Source organism: Sciurus carolinensis, chromosome 9 (genome assembly GCF_902686445.1).
Source record: "Sciurus carolinensis chromosome 9, mSciCar1.2, whole genome shotgun sequence".
NCBI lineage: Eukaryota > Metazoa > Chordata > Mammalia > Rodentia > Sciuridae > Sciurus > Sciurus carolinensis.
Window position 1 is genome coordinate 80406096 of NC_062221.1, and position 18925 is coordinate 80425020.

At 34.7% G+C, this 18925-nt stretch overlaps 1 protein-coding gene across 1 annotated transcript in view; it reads left to right on the top strand.

Moving 5' to 3' along the window:
• Positions 1-1518: 1518 nt before the first annotated feature.
• Positions 1519-18925, top strand: part of Slc9c1 (solute carrier family 9 member C1) — a 64924-nt gene continuing 47517 nt past the window's right edge. The window contains exons 1-6 of the mRNA XM_047565052.1: positions 1519-1619; positions 4471-4599; positions 5522-5687; positions 8438-8566; positions 14280-14441; positions 17949-18048. Coding sequence (XP_047421008.1) covers positions 1530-1619; positions 4471-4599; positions 5522-5687; positions 8438-8566; positions 14280-14441; positions 17949-18048 — 776 coding nt within the window. The 5' untranslated portion in view covers positions 1519-1529. The remainder of the gene's footprint in view (positions 1620-4470; positions 4600-5521; positions 5688-8437; positions 8567-14279; positions 14442-17948; positions 18049-18925) is intronic.

Here is an 18925-nt window from a genome sequence, read left to right on the forward strand (position 1 = left end):
ACTGACCCAATCTATGCCCATGTCTCATAATAGGTTCTATCTAACACCCTTTTACTGAGAGGTCTCCGGTTCCACATGGTGAGCAATTACCTTTGTTGCAACAAATAAACAAAACCTGTCAATCACTGATGTATTTCTGGTGATCTTTAGCTGAACAGTAAAAAGAATCCTTTCAAATAGTTGAGTAGATACAGGGTGGATAATAATTGCATAGTGCTTGGTATTGTAAGTGAACCCAAGGTGTCACTGGTTAGTCTGCATCACATGGGATTCTGCCCCTTTCATTTAACTTAAGTTGAAAGTATCATAAAGGGAGAGGCAACCCTAATTATGGTAAACCATAAAATGTCACTAGAAATAATTAAAGGAAAAATGTGGGAGTTTTTTTTGCTTAGAAAATCCTCTGAAGGTCACCTAGAAGGCAAACCCTATGCTTCTTTGATCCTCTCTGAATTTTACAGGGAGACATAGTCACATTCAGACTAACTATAAGAAATAACAGTATGGATGAACATGGAATCTCTATCAATGTAACCTATTATAACAAAGTTCCTGGCACATGGCTGGAATTTTTCAAGACTGTATTATTGAGCACTCCCCCAGACCTCCCTGAAATCATTCTAGTACTGTCTTTGATCTGTGCTGTTGGAGGTAAGTGTCATTCTGTCTCTGACTTTATATTATGGGCATATCACATCAATGTTATTATGGGAAATTCAGGCAAGTAACAATAATGGGAAATAAGAATTTTGTACCTAAATTTATACTTTTATCCCAATATTTTCAATCAAAACAATCAAACAATTATGTAGCATATAACTTCTATATTTTTCTCTGTTGGATTAAAAGTATGTACAACTTCTCAATTTTTCAGGGTTCAATTTCAGCAATGAAGATAACTGAAGCAAATAAACAGAAAATCATATGTAGGGCTAGGGTGTCTCATGAGTTATACTCAAATGATAAATTTATGCCTAGCTATTATACAAGGAAACCAAAAGAAAGTGCTGTTATTTGGGTTTGTTTTTGGTTTTATTTGGCACTTTAACTCAGTTAAGAATCATACTATGAAGAAGCAGAAAAAAAAAATGGAAGAAAAAACTATAATATTATTCACTCCACTTTGATGACAATGATAATGTTTCTCAGGAGGTTTCATTAACATTTATTCATTAACCTTTCATTGCAGAATTGCTAATTAAACTAACTTCTGATTTATGGTATATACAAAAACTAATATAAATGTTTTGGCTAAAAAACGAACAATGAATGATTGCTAGCAATATTTACTAATGATTCTAAGGAAATGAGATACATTATAGGAAAAATACTGATAGATTAACAATTACATTGGTTCTGTGTGCTGCAAGTACACAGGGGAAAGGTCTCAGTTATAGGAAAACAGAAAATTAGTAATTGAACAGTAATTCATTGTCCTCAGTATTAAGAAATCATAGCACATGAAAGTTCTAAAAATGTGATATTATATTGCCTTTCAGTAACAACATTTTTTTGCAGCATTTTTGAACATGCACTTGAAAGACTTCCCAATTCCTCTCCCTGTGATATTATTTTTAATTGGATGCAGTTTTGAAATGCTAAGTTTTACATCTTTCCAGGTGTGTATAATAAATGAGTATTTTGCACTATAAGAATTATATGAATGCAAAGATTGCTTAAGAAAATTTGCAAAAGTACTCATCCCTTCTCTGCCCTGATTGTGATTGTGATGGAGATGTTTGTGATATAGAAAAAGGATAAAGGGCTGAAAAAGATGAAATCTATCTAAACATAGTCAAAGAAGAACCCAGGACTGAAAATATGTAGGCAATTCAGAGTGAGTATGCATACAACCACTGAGCAGGAGTGACTAATGGGTGTTTAAGCAGAATTCAATAGCTTAGACAAGAAATTGACCAAGAAGATAGAAGCTCAGGGAGAATGAGCTACTGGTGCAGAATTTTAGTAGCAAAATAAATCTAATAGAACAACAATGAACCATCTGATGGTCTCAGAAATGTTTTGTAGAGTTTCCATAAGAATAGATGATAGTCTTTAAGTACACCTAAGGTAGAATATATTTAAAAAAGTATTTATCTGGAGTCTGGAGCGAGGAACAAGGCGAACAGTCAAGGCAGCTATAGTATTGTAAAGTAGCTGGGAACAGAGTTAAGGAGAGGAGAGAGAAAATGCTTACTATAAGTTATATAGAATGCATTACTGTATACATTAAATACTACTGAAGTCCAGGAGTTTGTGGCAAACTTCTTCTGTAAAAGGTCAATATTTTACATTATGTGGGCCTTATGATCTCTGTCTAGCTATTAAACTCTACCACTATAGCTCAAAAGCTGCCAAGTACAGCACATAAACGAAATGGCATGGTTATGTCCCAATAAAATATTATTTACAAACAAACAAACAAACCAAAACCTGTAGGCCAGATTTAGCCCAGTATCTTTAGTTTGCCAATGCCTGACCCAGTCAGCCGCATAGATATGAGAACTTGTCTGAAAAAAAAAAATTGACTTTTCCAAATAAAATTAACCAGTAATGTTAAAAATATTACAAGAAACACACATTCAATCATGCTAAGTGAAATAAGCTAATCCCCAAAAAACCAAAGGCCAAATGTTTTCTCTGATAAGTGGATAATGATACACAATGCAGGGGAGGGTTAAGGGAAAAATGGAGGAATGTTGGATTGTGTAGAGGGAAATGAGGGGGTGGAGAGGGGTTGGGGGAAGGAAAGATAATGAAATGAGACAAATATCATTACTCTATGTACATGTATGATTACACAAATGGTGTAACTCTATATCGTGTACAACTAGAGAAATGAAAAACTATACCCCATTTGTGTACAAGGAATCAAACAAAATTTTTAAAATTTTTAAAAAATTATAAAGGTAATGTGAACTAAAAGAAAAAAAAACACATATTCATGTAAGAACCATAAGCAGGTTATTACTTTACTTGTCATAAAGTGGTTTTATAATTATGTGATTTTAACAAAAATGCAATTTCAATTACTTCTATAAACTTTACTATTTGTCAGTAACTTCCTTAAAGGAATAGAGAGATGTGAAGGGTCTCAGGTTTTACTCCATTTTCAAGTTAACCTGCCACAGTTTCATGGTCCAGGCAAAAGACATGGGATACCTGGGTTACAGACAAATGATTTACTACACATGGCAATAATAGTAACCAGAGTATGAGCATTTTCCTGTGCTTGTTCTCAGAATCCCAGCTGCACAGGGAAAAGCAAGGGGGGTTAGGTGAAATCTGCACACACAGTGGGACTGAATTTCTAAATGAGACACCTGAGCTTATGGAAACGGAATCTTTTAAATTGAGAAGTAAACTCATTTGTTTGCTTGTCCCAGAGGGAGACATTATTTTTATTACTTTGGGCTATAAATTAAACCTAATCTTCACTCTGGAGAAAAAAACTTGCTGTGTTTTCCAAGACTGTTACCCACATAAGCATTCATGAAAAGCTATCAGAGCCTGCATTCATAAGATATCAAGTAATAAAAGTAATGTGTGGGAAATTATCACCCCAACAATAAGGTGCTGCCTAATACAATAGGTAGTCAGTGTTTCTTTAATGAATGAATGTTGAGTGGATATCCATAGTAAGATTTACTAATGTCAATTAAGTACTTTATGATACACATCATTAATTAGTTATTTCATGAGTTATATTAAATTTTCAGTTTCTATCTGTTAGTCTTTTATTACTTTTATCTATATAAGCCATGACTAATTTTAATTTCTATAATTTAATATAATCATTTGTTCCTTCATGGATATTTGTGCATGTTATTCCACCCATCTGAAATCTGTCTTTTTCTTGTATGCCTAAAAATATACTATGTATTTTCTCATACCTTTGTCAATATGTTTCCTATACCTGTTTACAAAAATAAAATAGGCATAGAAAAGTATATTAACTTTCCTCTGTAATTGATACAATAATTATGAAAAATATAAAAATTATGAAAAACCAATAGAATAAAGACTTTAGCACTTACTCCCTTTTCATACCATTTCATACCTTCATACTTTCATAGCCCTTTGTACCGTTTCAGATTTCCTTTCTTTTTCTTTCTTTCTTTCTTTTTTTTTTTTGTTCTGTTTTGTTTTTGGTAATGGCACTGGGAATGGAACCCAGGGGCCCTTCATCTCTACACTATATCTCCAATCCCTTTTTATTTTTCATTTTGAGACGGGGTCTAGCTAAATTGCTTAGGACCTCAGTAAATTGCTGAGGCTGGCCTCAAACTTGAAATCCTCCTACCTCAGCTTCCCAAGTTGCTAGATTACAGGTGTGCGCCACTTTGGCACCCTTTTCAGATTTTCTATCTCTGTTGTTAGAAATAGGGGTATGTGGTATATTATATTGGTATATATCCTATACTAAGAAAGAGATGGACAAATAAGAATAAAAGAATTTTATGTTACTAGATCCAAAGATATGCAGATGCCATTCAATGGATGAATCCAGAGTTATTTTTTGGTATATTTACACCAGTTATTATCTTTAATGTTGCCTATGACATGGATGTATACATGCTTCAAAAGTTACTTTGGCAGGTAAGTATTCTTTTTCAGTAATACCATTCATTCATGAACCACATTATTTTCAGATTTTAAAAATTTTGCTACAAGGTAGAAAACAAAAATGTTTGAAAAATGTACAGAGTATCAGAGTCATAAATTCAGCTTAGTATTTTAATGAATAAACTGTGTCTTGGCAATTAACTAGCACATTAGCAACCCAGGGGGAAAATGATGGAAGAAAAAAAAAGTAATTCTGAAAATATGACTGGCAGGACTTCAATTTAAATTTTTACTCTGAGAAGCTGTAAAAGAGCTAATTTGAAATATACTAGCTCTAGGAAAAAGAAATTATTGAGAAAAATCATGTTTTAATTCTTACTGTCTAAAACTTCCTATATCCACATTTCAAAGAACAAAACCAGATAAGAAAATTCATAGAAGCAGCTGTAACACTGTTTAAAAAAAAATTTTTTTTTAATCTTAGGAAATTTGGACTGTATCAGGGAATGAATCTAAGATTAAATACTCCAGAACAGGAGCAGGGTGTACATTTCTTTCAAAGTAATCAAAATAGGTTTGTAAATAAAAGGCATGATCTAAAACAAAACTATTAGAACAATTTACATTTTAACCCAAATCCAGGTGCATAAAGGTCAGATGAATGACAAAAAGATGAAACTGAAAAGGACAGAGATCTGATTTTGGGTTTGGTTGACTCAGATGATCTCTGCTGAGCCATTTCCTGCATCTCTGGTTATTTGGGGTTAGGTGGGGTTTTCGGGCAGGGGTTAGCTGGAACAGGGCCAGTGGATGGTCCCCCAATTCATGCACCTCTTGATTGGTGTTGTTAGTGTTATCTGGTTCTACATTTCTAACAATCCTGATCATCTGCTTTTTAAAATGGAATACAAAACCAATCTGATTTTGATTTTTCTACTCCAAACTTTCTTTGCAGATACTTTTAATCACAATTCCCGGTTTTGTGATTAATTATGTCTTAATTATTTGGTATCTGCAATCTGTGAATAAATTACCTTTGAAGACCATCCCATGGCTCCTATTTTCAGTTATCCTTATAAGTTCAGACCCCATGCTGACTGCAGCTGCCATAAGAGACCTTGGTAGGTATATTTTTCTTCTTTTCTTTATTGACTATATCACATTTTAGAGTTCATGTGTGTTTATATTAAGATCTTTTGTTTGTGGTCGTTTTTCACTATGTGAAGTGGTGTGGTGAGATTGTAGTGGGGATTGAGGATTAGCAAAGATTCTGGAAGTGAAGATTAGGACAGAAGGAAATGCCAGCGATGGGCTTACTTTAGTATCCAAAAAAGGCCTTATGTTCAACTGTGAATTAGCACACAGGATTATTTAGAATTCTTTATACAAGCTTCTATCTGAACCAACAGAACAATTACAATGTTACATACTCATGTGGTGACATTTCTCTTACTCAGGTTTTTTTTTTTTTTTTTTTTTGTCTTTTGAAAATAATCATTAGGATGATCTCACTTTAAAAGAGAAATTCCTTTAGAGTCATTGTCACCATTAAGACCGAAAGCCTGAAAAGTCAAAAATGATAAAATTATTGATCACATAGTTTTATAATATATATTGCTTTTGGATGAATAAATCTATATTTAAATGTAAAATACCAGGTTAATTTAAGAAAAGCAAAATAATCTAAGAGCCTCATACAAGAAAACTACTAAACTAGTTTCCTCCCCAGTCACTTTTTAATAATGGGTACTAAAAAGATGCTTTAAAATTGAATACTAATATGGTATACCCACATGCACACATGCACACCCCACACATGTGCATACATGCATTCATTTCAATTACATTTTCACTTTATGGCCAGCTAAAGACAAAAGACCTACATGAGGCAAGTAGAAAGAAAGCATGAGAGAGACACAGGAAGGGAACAAATATATGAACAAATATATGAATAAAAGGAAGTTAAATATTCATGAAAAGGACACGAAGAGAGTGAAGTAAAACTTTGGAAGGAAGTGCCTACATCAGTCACCCCATCTTCAATTTTTGTCTTCCTCCTCCTACTCTTTTATCCCACATTACTACTTTTATGTGACTTTGCGAGTGCCAACCCTTTTCTTTTCAATAAATTTGAGAGAGTTCTATGATACCTGGAATCTGATTTTTCACATCTCTCTAAACTTCATAATGTTGGGGTTTTTTTTGGTTTTTTGGGGAATGGTTTAGTATTAGAGATTGAACCCAGGGGTTCTTTACCACTGAGCTACATTCCTACCTGTTTTTATTTTTTTTATTTTGAGACAGAGTCTCACTAAGTTGCTGAGAGTCTCATTAACTTGCTGAGGCTGGCCACACAATTGTTATCCTTCTGCCTCAGCCTCCCAAACTATTGGGATTACAGACATGCACCACTGTGCCCAGCTTAACTCCATAATCTTAAAACCCAATATTCTACTGATTTTTCTAGCCTGTCATTTTTGAATTTAAATAATCTATTTGGTATATCTTGCAAGGTTATTCTTATAAATGTTAGCCATCTTGGCATTGCCTTTTGAATTTTATTTTTCTCCTCACTTTGTATCTTTCAAAAAATTTTTTTCACTCTTTTTCTCTTAGCAGCATTTTTGCCTGAATTTTCAAAACAAGATTTATAAATGTTTACTAACTTATATGTATAAATGTGCAAATACATACATATTGATACATTATGTTTATATATTATTAATAAATATATAACTATTTTATACATACACATTTATATATTATATATAATTATATATCTTAAGGATATATACATATGCATTTGAATGATATAGAGTATCTTTAAAAAGTTAACCTGCCAGGACTATCAGTAAAGTACAGGAGTACATTCATATTGTCTTGAGTTTCTTTGTTCTTTGGCTTATATCCTTAAATCTGTTGTTTCCAAATATTTACTTTTTCCTATACTAGTTTTATTTTCTAAAATAGAATAATTAGCCCACATAGTAGGTTTTTGCTGAATAATAAATAATAAATGTCGTGTCTTTTTGGTAGGGGCGGGGCACCTGGGGTTGAACTCAGGGACACTCGACCACAGAGTCACATCCGCAGCCCTATTTTGTATTTTATTTAGAGACAGGGTCTCACTGAGTTGCTTAGCACCTTGCTTTTGCTGAGGCTGGCTTTGAACTTTTGATCCTCATGCCTACAGGCATGTGCCACCACACCCAGCTAAATGTAGTGCCTTAAAGCAACAATTGTTTATTATTTCTCATGAGTATGGCAGTTCTTATGATATGGGCTGGGCTCTCACATCTGGTAGGGTAGCCAAGGAATGCTGCCATGATAGTGGTAGGGATACAAGAGAGAAGACGCTCTCATCAAGTCTCCTAACAAAATAGACTGGATCTTTTTATACAGAGTCCTACAGCAATGGGTATGGATACCAGGAAAGTGAAGAATTGGACCATCAAGGTAGATAAGATCTCTCAGAAACAGAATGCCCCAACTTTTCTTCTCTTCTATCAGCAAATATATTATAGTTAGATTGTGATCACAGTTTTTTATAGAGTGGTTGAGTCATAGAAAGGAATTTTTTCATAAAATAATATTTTTCTCCTATAGTTACTAAAAAATCATGAAATATACTCAAAGTTGTAGTTTAGGTAGTATAGGAATAGGGAAAGGACAATCAATAGATGTTTAAACTTGGAATGTCATTGTAAATAGACATAAATTAGGATGAAGGTAGGTAATACCAAGGTGCTCTCTATTCATGAAACTTGATCTCTTAAACTATTGAAAGGAATGTGTGGGGAAGTCAGACAATTTCTAACTTTAACTAGATAATCTGGACAATCGCTTTAATACTTTACTTATATATACACAGGTCTTTCGAGAGCCCTCACAAATTTAATTAATGGAGAATGTTTGATGAACTCTGTTATATCAATAATTATATTCAGCTGTATTGTGAATATTAACTTCAAAAGACAATATTCAAACACCAGAACCTTAGGTAAGGACCTACTTTTTTTTCTTAATTTCTTAAAATCAGAATTCTGGATTTCCTGAAAGCCTACATAGATTTCATAATATCTTGCCATAAACTATGCTTATAGAAATAAAATAGTATTGTGTATTGATTTACCCATTACACAGTGCTGCCACAGCTACTTATTTAATATCAGTCATGGTTTTGTTGTGACTATGAATTGGGGCTTTTCCTGAGGATGCTTACAAGAACCGGATTCTACATGCCTGGTCTGAACCAAAAGGCTTGACAAGGGTGGGAGTAGTAGTTGTTGTTAATGTGCTGCAGAGCAGCTTATGGGATGCGCCAAGAAGTATACTTATTAGCAGTGCAAGGAGGCAGCTCCCCCTTCCATTTATCCTGAGATCATCTCCTAGGAGTCTGATAGAATGAGGTCAACCTAGGGAGAAAGTGTGAGTTACCTAACCATCTACAGGGCCAGAGAGCAGTGCTAACAGCAGAGGTGCTCATAAGCACTCTCATTTGCCTTTTTCAAATAGCCATGAAACATAAGGGCTTTTCCCCTTTAATCATATGCACATGGGTGCATAAAATAAGCAACATATGTGCTTTGTAGTAAGTAATCTTAAAATATATCAGTGTAATTATTAATCAGAACAAGAAATAGAGTGTTACTCTTATAGAAGCATACTTAGTGGTCAAAACCATAGCTTCATCCTAAAATCCTTAAAAAAACTTTTTTTTTTTTTTTTGTAACTGGGGATTGAATCCCAGGATGCTTAACTACTGAGCCACATCCCCAATCTTTTTTTTATATTTTATTTTGAGACATAGTCTCAAAGAATTGCTTAGGACCTCATTAAGTTGCTGAGTCTAGCTTTGAACTTTGGATCCTCCTGCCTCGGCTTCCTGAGCTGCTGGGGTTACAGGTGTGAGCTCCATGCCCAGCAAGAAAAATCACTCTTAATGTGTGGTCTGAATCACTAGGTAGTGGGGGAGGGGATCAGGGTGTCCATGGAGTCAAAATATTTTCATAATAATACCAAGAATTTACTTACCATTTTTTTTTTTTTATCATGTTGGCACTTGAACTCATTTTGGAGAAGTGGTGATTACAGGTCTTCTTGAGAAAATGATAACAGACAGTATTCCACTCACCAGGTCTCTTCTGTGGCATTTCTACATTCCACCATCACATTTCTCCCCTTGAGTAAAGAGTGTTTGGGAGGTTCCTCCAGAGCACAGTCCAGCCCACCAAGAGGTCTATATGATACCAAATAAGCCACTCTGGTGAAACACAATCTTTCTGCTACTTTTCTCTCAGAAATGAAGACGATTCCAAATTACCTTTCCAGCCACTCAAGAAGTGTGGTTCTAGCTGTAGTTGTTTCTCCTGTCTTAGAGAGTGCTTCATTGTTGAACAACCAGCGACCCTGTTCACCTCTTCTGATCCACCTCTGCTTTGTCCACCTATATCTAAACTTATAAGTAAAGACTATTATTTCCCAAGAAAACCCATCCTGGGGACTACTTCTTACCTCTGCCTCAAAGGAGCTGATAGCTAACAGTTACCAGCTTGGGTATAGGAAGCCTTTGCTTTCAGTCTCTGAGACTTGTGAGCTACTAATAGAGTTGTAGCTATTGTTGGTTTACCCATGACACTATAACTTAGAAGATCAATAAAGCATCAGTAAGTGACTCAATAAAGCACTCAGAGAACTTTCACCATAAATCTTCCTGCAAATGTAATCTTCCTGAATATGACTAAGATGAAAATAGGAAATTTTCTGTGTCCCAGAGTATCTTAAAAACTGAAGGGCTGCAGGTGCAAGGGTGTACACCTGTAATCCCAGTGGCTTGGGAGGCTGAGACAGAAGAATTGCAAGTTCAAGGCCAGCCTCAGCAATTTAGCAAGGCTCTAAGCAACTTAGTAAGCCCTATTTCATAATAAAAAGTAAAAAGAACTTGGAATGTGTCTCAGTAGTAAAATGCCCCTGGGTTCAATCCCCAATGCCAAATAAATAAATAAATAAAATATGATATAATGGCCACAGAATTTCAGAGAAATCTATCAGAAATTATATCTACAGTGTAATCTAGAGGACTTTCTTGAAAATCACTATAAGGGGAAAGAAGAGGAAAATGGAGGGAGGTGGGAAGGTTCTAATGTGATTCAACAATTCAATTCAACAATTATTTAGTGATATACACAATGTCATAGATCTTATTCTAGGACCTAGGAATTCAAAACCACAGTACACAAAGCTGCCTCCCTTTGATAGAAATTGCCTTATAGTTTTGATAGCAGTCAATGGAACGGAACTTAGTGGGTTTATTTTTAAGTTATTATCAGAGGGACAGAAACTATAGGTAATCACTACTAAAAAAATAATACTAATAACTTCAATAATACAAACTATGCTGGATTTGTTTACTTATTTTGTTAGATATTAGGACTTTGAACTTATAATAACTGAAAGGAAAATTTCCGTTAAGAAATTAAAGAATGTTTCCAGAGTAAATTTGCTTCTAAACTTATGCAGTTATTTAAATACTCTTACTCTTTGAAGTTATCACGTATTTCATAACAGAAAAATTAACAAGAGTATTTATTGTTCTTTCCTTGTCCAACTTGGATGTTAGCATTTTAAGAACAGTGTTATGTAGTAACAGATTTATTTGCTTTGAGATTTTTCCTGGCTAACAACTCCAGGTAGCAAACATGTTATTTCTTAAATGCTATTTTCCTTTCTTAAAGGAGAATGCAACTTTCCAACTGAAGTCTTCTAACTCCAGATGCCTGTGTGCTTCTGAAACCAGAGTCAGCCTCCATCTCATATTTCAGTGCCAAGAGATGCTGGGCTCTCCTACCATGGCAGCTCCCATGGCTAGAACCCCTGTGGCCAGGAGAGTCACCCTTGGGATTCACCTCTCACATTCAGACTATTTTGAGAGATGTTATTCTTTTTAGCTGGTAAATTTAGAAACCACGGCTCTCTTTCTGCCATGGAAATAAGTTCAGATGGGAAGGAATCTCAGTCACCTCAGCAATCCTGATGGTGGCCTCCCCACCAATGGGAGTTAAGGACGATACACTTTAACAGAAACTACTTTAAGACATATTTTCAAAATATGTGTTATAAAGCTGAACCTCAGAAAGTCAGAACTCTTTACAAAAGATGTCATTTCAGACAGGGATAACTTTAAATCAAACTGTGTGCTTAAGGACAAATACTCTTAAAAGCACTTTTCCCCTTCATCTGCCACCTCAGAGCACCGTTTAAGGTTTACTCGTTGTTGGGGCACTTGGTGCTGCTGTGTGGGCCAGCCTTTGCTTTGGTTGATTTTTCTCTTTCCGCTTACTGCACTGGGTTGCCCCTCAGATTTCCGACCCCATCCATTCTCAGCTGTGATTCGAATTTTGCTCTCTTGTTCCCCTGCTCCAAAGGTGAGAGGGCTTCCTTACCCCAAAGTGTGCCTGGTGCCACCCACTCAGGCTTCCTGTTTTCCGTGGCAGGGCCTGGGTCCTCATGTTGCTTTGTGAAAAGCAATTAAGCAAAACCTAAAAATGTCAACAATAACAAAGGAGTGACTATCTTTCCATGCAATGATTTATTTTTAGGAACTAAGGAAATAAAGAAGTTTAAAAAAATAATGTGCAAAAATATACACTGAAGCATTGTTTATTAAAGCAAATGAAATGGGCAACAATAAAGAAGCAGTCAACACAATGCAGAAGACTGACCCAGTAGGGACTCAGAGGTGTTACTTTTTCTGTCCCCTATTATCTAGTATATGAGTTTCCTGAGTTTGGGATTTCCTACTCTTGTTCATTTCTGTACCTCCAGAGCTTATGACACCATTTGACACAGTGTAGGCACTGGATGCAAATGTATTCCTTATGGAACCTGTAACTCCTAAAACCAAATTTTACAAACTTAAGTGTGACTTTTAGCAAATAAAAAGAAAGTATTTCCTCCAGTGTGTTGACCCATGCTTGTAATCGCAGTGACTCAGGCTGCTGAGATAGGAAGATCACAAGGTCAAGGCCAGCCTTGGCAGTTTAGGGAGACTGTTTCAAAATAAAATAAAAAGGAAAAAGGGCTGGAGATGTAGCTCAATGATAGCGCACCCTTGGGTTCATTCGCCAGTGCCACACCAGAAAAAAAAAAAGAAAAGAAAAGAAAAGAAAAACACTGTGCATATGTTCCAAAGGAAATGAGCTATTTAAAAATCAATATTGTTTCTAATTAGCAGGCCATTTTTGTATGTACTTGCGGTATACAATGTGATATTTTTCATACCGGTCTTAGAAATCAGGATGGGGTCCTCATTCCCCTGGTTGAAGATCAAACACCGAAGAGGCAAGCATAGAAAGCAAGTTTTATATAAGAGGGAGAGAGACAGAGATAGAGAGAAGGGGACTCAGAGCTGGGAGTCCTGGGGAGTGCAGGTATCTTGACTTTTTTTAGATCCCAGATTTCCTCTCCCACCTGCCAAGCTTGCCCTAAGAGTAGGAAGAGAGCAGCCCAGGGATAATCATAGCAACTCCCTGGAGTGGGAGGAGTGGACCCCCTGAGGTGTTATCAACCCATTTCCTTTTCTTTGATAATTAGCCAATAAGCCCTCATCTTTCCAACCAGATCATATACTATCTATGCCGACTGCCTGTCCCTTGTCCATCTCATTTTCATAAATGTACACAAAGTAAAATGAAATGAAATTAATGAACATGTCCACCATATCGCTTACCTATAATATTTTTTTATGTTGAGACATTTTAAATTTACTTTTAATTATTTTGCAACATGCATGATTATTGACTGTAGTCTCTGCTCTGCAGTGGATCTCAGAACTTATTCTTTCTGTCCATGTGAAACTTTGTACTCTTTGATCAATAATTCCCTCCTCCCCTTTCCTCCTTCCCTCTAGACTCTAGAAACCATCATTCTCCTTTCTACTTTTATGAGTTCAATTTTGTTAGATTCCACAGATAAGTGAGATCGTGTTATTTTTCTTTCTGTGCCTGGCTTATTTCACTTTGCATAATGTCCTGTTGTTCATCCATGTTGTAGCACATGACAGAATTTCCTTCCTCTTCCTCTTAATGGCTCTGTGTGTGTGTGTGTGTGTGTGTGTGTGTGTACCACATTTCTTTATCCATCTGTTTGTTGATAGACACTTAGATTGATTCCGTACCTTGGAAACAAATACCCCAATTAAAAAATGGGCAAAGGACCTTAACAGACATTTCTCAAAAGAAGATACACCCGTATATAACAGGTATTTGAAAAAAAATTTCAATATCACTCATCTTCACTAGTCACTAGGGGAATGCAAACTAAAGTCATAAATGAGATAACACATCTGTTATAATGACTTTTGTCAAAAATACAGAAGATAATAAGTGTTGGTGAATATGTGGAGAAGAGGGAACTCTTGTGCATTTTTGTTGAAAATGTAAATTAAAAGAGCCATTAGGCAAGTCGGTGTGGAGTTTCCTCAAAAAAGCTAAAGACAGAATTGTCTTATGAGCCAATAATCTCACTTCTGGGTATATATCTAAAGGAACTGAAAGCAGTGTGTTGAAGGGATACCTGCAGTGCAATGTTCATCACAACAGTGAGCTAATTTTTAAGATAATGCCAAAAAAAGAAGAGTTGACCCAGAGTAGCACTTAAAATTAAGGACAAGTCAGTTTTATTAACTAGTTTTTGTTGTCTCCTTTTTCTTTTAGGATATTATGTCCTGCGTGGAATTTGGTCATATTTTCTGGAAAGTTTCTTGTTTGGAATTCTAAATTCAAAACTGATTCAATTGTGGATGTCAACGGTTTTTGGTGATGATATCCACCATATAAGTCTCATTCTTGCAATTCTGTACCTCATCTTTTATGTTTGTAAGTGAAGGGTCAATGCCTAATAGTGAGCGATATAGAAGGATTCAAAATAAAAATACTAGGAAAATACATACCAGGGCAAAAAGTTTGTAAAATAATTCAACTGATCTATAAGGGATATTTTTGTTAAAATAATCTATTAAAAAAGATAATATGTGACTATTCATACACAGAAAATAATGTACCAAGAATGTAAAGCAAATACTATTATAAAAGAAAGAAAAATGTGACAAAATCATAGCTGCAGCAAGTACTTAATTGAATGCCTTTCCTAGAGAAAAATTTGCATGATCATTTGGACAAAAAATAATTCTGGTTATAAAAAGCTTTGTATAACAACTTATTTGCTTGGGTTATAAGATATACAAAGAGTTTTACTTCCAAAAACACAGTGCTTATCATTTATACATACAGTAGGCTCCTCGTATCTGCAGGTTTCACATCAACCAACTACAGATTGAATGTGTCTCTGTACTATATCTGTACAGAAATTGTTCTGGTTATTATTCCCTATATACTATAACAATTATTCCCTATATAGCTATTTATATAACAACTCACATGTGTGAGGTATTTTCATAAGTAATCTAAGGATAATTTAAAGTATATTCAAGGATAGGCATAGGTTTTATGCAAATGATGTACTATTTTATATCAGTGACTTGAGCATCAGCAGATGTTAGTATAGGGGTGGTGTTACTGAAACCAATCCCCTGCACCTATAGACCATTTGTAGAAATTAACCAGAACAGAGGAATATTTTAATAAAATCCCAAACATTGACTATGATACAATTAAATTAAACATGAATGACAAAAGGAAGATTTTCTTAAAAATCATTCTGCCTAGAAATTAAGTATACTTTTCTTCATAATTTTTAAATCAAAATAAAGATTACAGGTGACATAAGGTTAAATATTAGAAAATGTGTCATGTTATTAGGTCATTTGCCTCAAAGGAGCCTGGTTATCACTATCTTCTGATATAGCCTCTGAATCATATTCAGCTAATGTAAAAGTCCTATAAAGACGTGAATTTGACTTGTAAGATAATACCTAGGTACCAAACCTATGCTATGTCTTTTACATTCATGAATAAGGTAATGGTGTATATTCTCACATTTATAATAAAAATAGTACTGGAAGCTCAGCTAATGCAGTAGGGAAAAAGAAAGAAGTTTAAACATTTTTTAAAAGAGAAAGTGTTTATGTTTGCTGCAACATTTTATGTTATATTAAAAATCCAACAGAATTCATTGATGAAATAAGCCAGGAAAACTCTTCAATAGCTCACTATCAGATAAATTTACCAAAAGAAAAGGATACGTAGATACAGTATTCTTATAAGCCAGAAGCAACTAGTTGGAAATATAAGGAAAATTTGACTACACTTATATTAGCAAAGATTATAAAATATCAAGGAAGAAACATAAGAAATTTGTTTCTAAACATAGGACATTACAAAAATTTACTGAGATACATAAAATTTGAATAAACTGAGACAGAGAAAAACACTTCTTTTCAGAAATGCTAGAGTAACAAGATTCATTATTTTCTTGTCTAAGGAGAGAAAGTCAGAGCAGGGGATCTTGAAGCTAACCAATCAGTGAACTAAAACCAATTATAATACAGGGAGGTCACAGACTCAACTCAGTGAATTAGTAGACACTAAGAGAAAGATCAGTTTGTTTATTAGGTCTTCACATACTAGTATAAAAGCGTATGTGTAAATTCCTATCAAAATACATTCCAACATAATTTCCTCTAGCATCATCTAATAATTACATACATCCTCAAGATTAAGAATTATTCCCCCAAAATAATTTTAAACTTTAAAGTCAAGATGTCACAATGGATATTTTAGAAAGAAAAGTACCAGGACAGCATTTCATGAAAATAAAACATGGAGAAAATATGAATAGCCTTTAATCTATATTTTAATTTATAATTCTATAATTAAAATAAAATATAAGCTTAAAGGGACTTTCACTTTGATATACATTAATGGGTACATGATTGGTATCTTGATGATGGTCATTATAAATGTTTTCTTGACTTCACTCTCACCTAACAAGTCACAATTACTCATCCAGACCTCAAATACCTTGTGTTCACCATCCCTTTATTTTTTTGTGACTCAAAAATAGCCAAATAAATCACGTGTGGAGGTGCACACCTGTAATCCCAGTGACTCAGGAGGCTGAGGTAAGAGAGTCACAAGTTCAAGATCAGCCTCAGCAATTTAGTGAGACCCAAAACAACTTATCAAGACCTTGCTTCAAAAGAAAAAATTTAAAAGGCTGGAGATGTGGCTCAGCAGTTAAGCACCCCTGGTTTCAATCCCAGGTACCAAAAAGAAAAAAAAAAAAAAAAAATAGCTAAGTAAAGTGTTTGCTTCTGCCCCTGTAGCATTTCTAGCCAGAACCAGGGAAGACTGTTAAATTAAAATTTATCACAATCCAAATCAAACAATAACAGAATTTTTTGGCTTTGAAATTTTATAAAAACAAGTCCAGAGTTCATTTAGAAAAATTATTGTGTGTGAATACACAAGACAATTTATTTTTAAAGTGGAGAAATTTCCCTAGTAGGTAGATATCAAAACACTAACTATGCCTACTGCAAATGAAATAGAACTGTATTAACACATATACAAAGTAAGTCAAATAAACAGAGAAAGGACTCAGACAGATGCAAAGATGCATGTGAATGGCAATTTAACATATGATAAAAATAACACATCCACAATACTCCTTAGGATTAACAAAAAATATTTTAATTTTTTATTATTAACTGGAATGATATCTGTTAAACACTCAGTGGAAATAAGAGCTTAAACCAATTTTACTGTATAATCCATTTGTTTTTTGGATGTGTGACTTTGTATACATATACGTTGGGTATATGCCTTGGGAGCTCACTGGGTACTCTAGTCCTCTTGAAGATTTTGATCTAATTATCTTAAAGTTCCAATTCTATAGAAATTCTATGGAAATCCAAAGGTCTTATGATACCTGTTAATTCCTGGGTGTTCCTTCTTCATGATCTCCTCTTTCTCCTTCTGAATATACAATAGTTTCTGGTTTTAGACAAGTTTACTGAGGATGGGGAAAAGGAAGCTCACAGGGAAAGTAATATCACCTAGTTCACAATTCTCTGAACTCTGACAGTTACCTCTAGTTCCTCACTTTTTCATCTTTCCTACTATTTTCTTCTTTCCTACTTTCCACTTGTTGCCAGCATAGAAATTCAGCAAGAAGCTAGGCCTGGTGGCACACACCTATAATTCCAGCTACTTAGAAGCCTGAGGTGGGAGAATCAATGTTCAAGGTCAACATGGGCAAATTTAGTGAGACCCTGTCTCCAAATAAGATAAAATTAGAAAGGGCTAGGGATGTAGCACAGGGGTAGGGCCCTTGCCTACCATATATATACTAACATATATTATTTCACCTCTGGTAAAAATTTGTACTACTGTTAATACATTTTTCCCCCCTTGTAACAACAGGTGAGTTAGTCGAAATGTCTGGAATATTCACCTTGGCCATTATGGGACTTTTTTTAAATTCTACAAGTTTTAAACCAGGAGTTGAAGCACTTCTTCTCGAGTGAGTGTCTACCATATTTTCATTTTGTTTCATACACTGGAAGCTATAAAATTAAAATAGTAACTATATTTACATAGTCTAAGACACTGACATGGAAATTCTTCCACTAAAAACCTGTACCTTCAAATTCTTTAATTTTAGACAAAAGTGGTATCCTTACCTTGAGTTTGTACTGGTTCTGTTTCCCTAATGAGTCCTGAAATCTCTGACCATCTACTCAATAATTGCCAATCTAAATCCTGAAACCACTAGACCAGGCCAGGATTAAACAAGTGAGGGACTCATCTCAGGAATGAAATTACAAAGGGAAAAATTCAATAATTGAGATAAATATTTCGATGCAGTATTTTTTTAAATGAAATTTATGTTAAGAAGACTATTGTTTTAAAAACAAGGAAGATACACCGTATAAGGTAAATTAAAAGATTACAGCAGGGGATTTAAAGAGAACTGACAGTACTAGGAAAGAAAGTGTGGTCACACTAAACATAAGCCAGACTGTGGGTAAAAATGTTCACATCTTGTTCCGAGGCACCCAGCTGTGGGGTGAGTGCAATCCTTTAATGCACAAGTTTGGTAATTCAACCTAAACACACAATGGATACATACGTGTAAACAGAGCCCCTGAAAGTAAACAATGATTTTTTGAGTCTGAGAGTATATTACAGGTGGTATAATAAATTCAGAAACTAGAAGCTTAAGGAATTCTGCAGCTCTTCATCAAGGAGTTCCTGTCAACCACAATAAAAGTCAATTTTACCTGCAGTGAGGCAGAATTAACTGGTTGTGAGAAGAATTTAAAAGTTTACCCAAGTGTTTATAGAAAGTGATTCAGAAAGCTCCCTTCACCTTCTTGTTTTGACTGAAGGCTGGATCT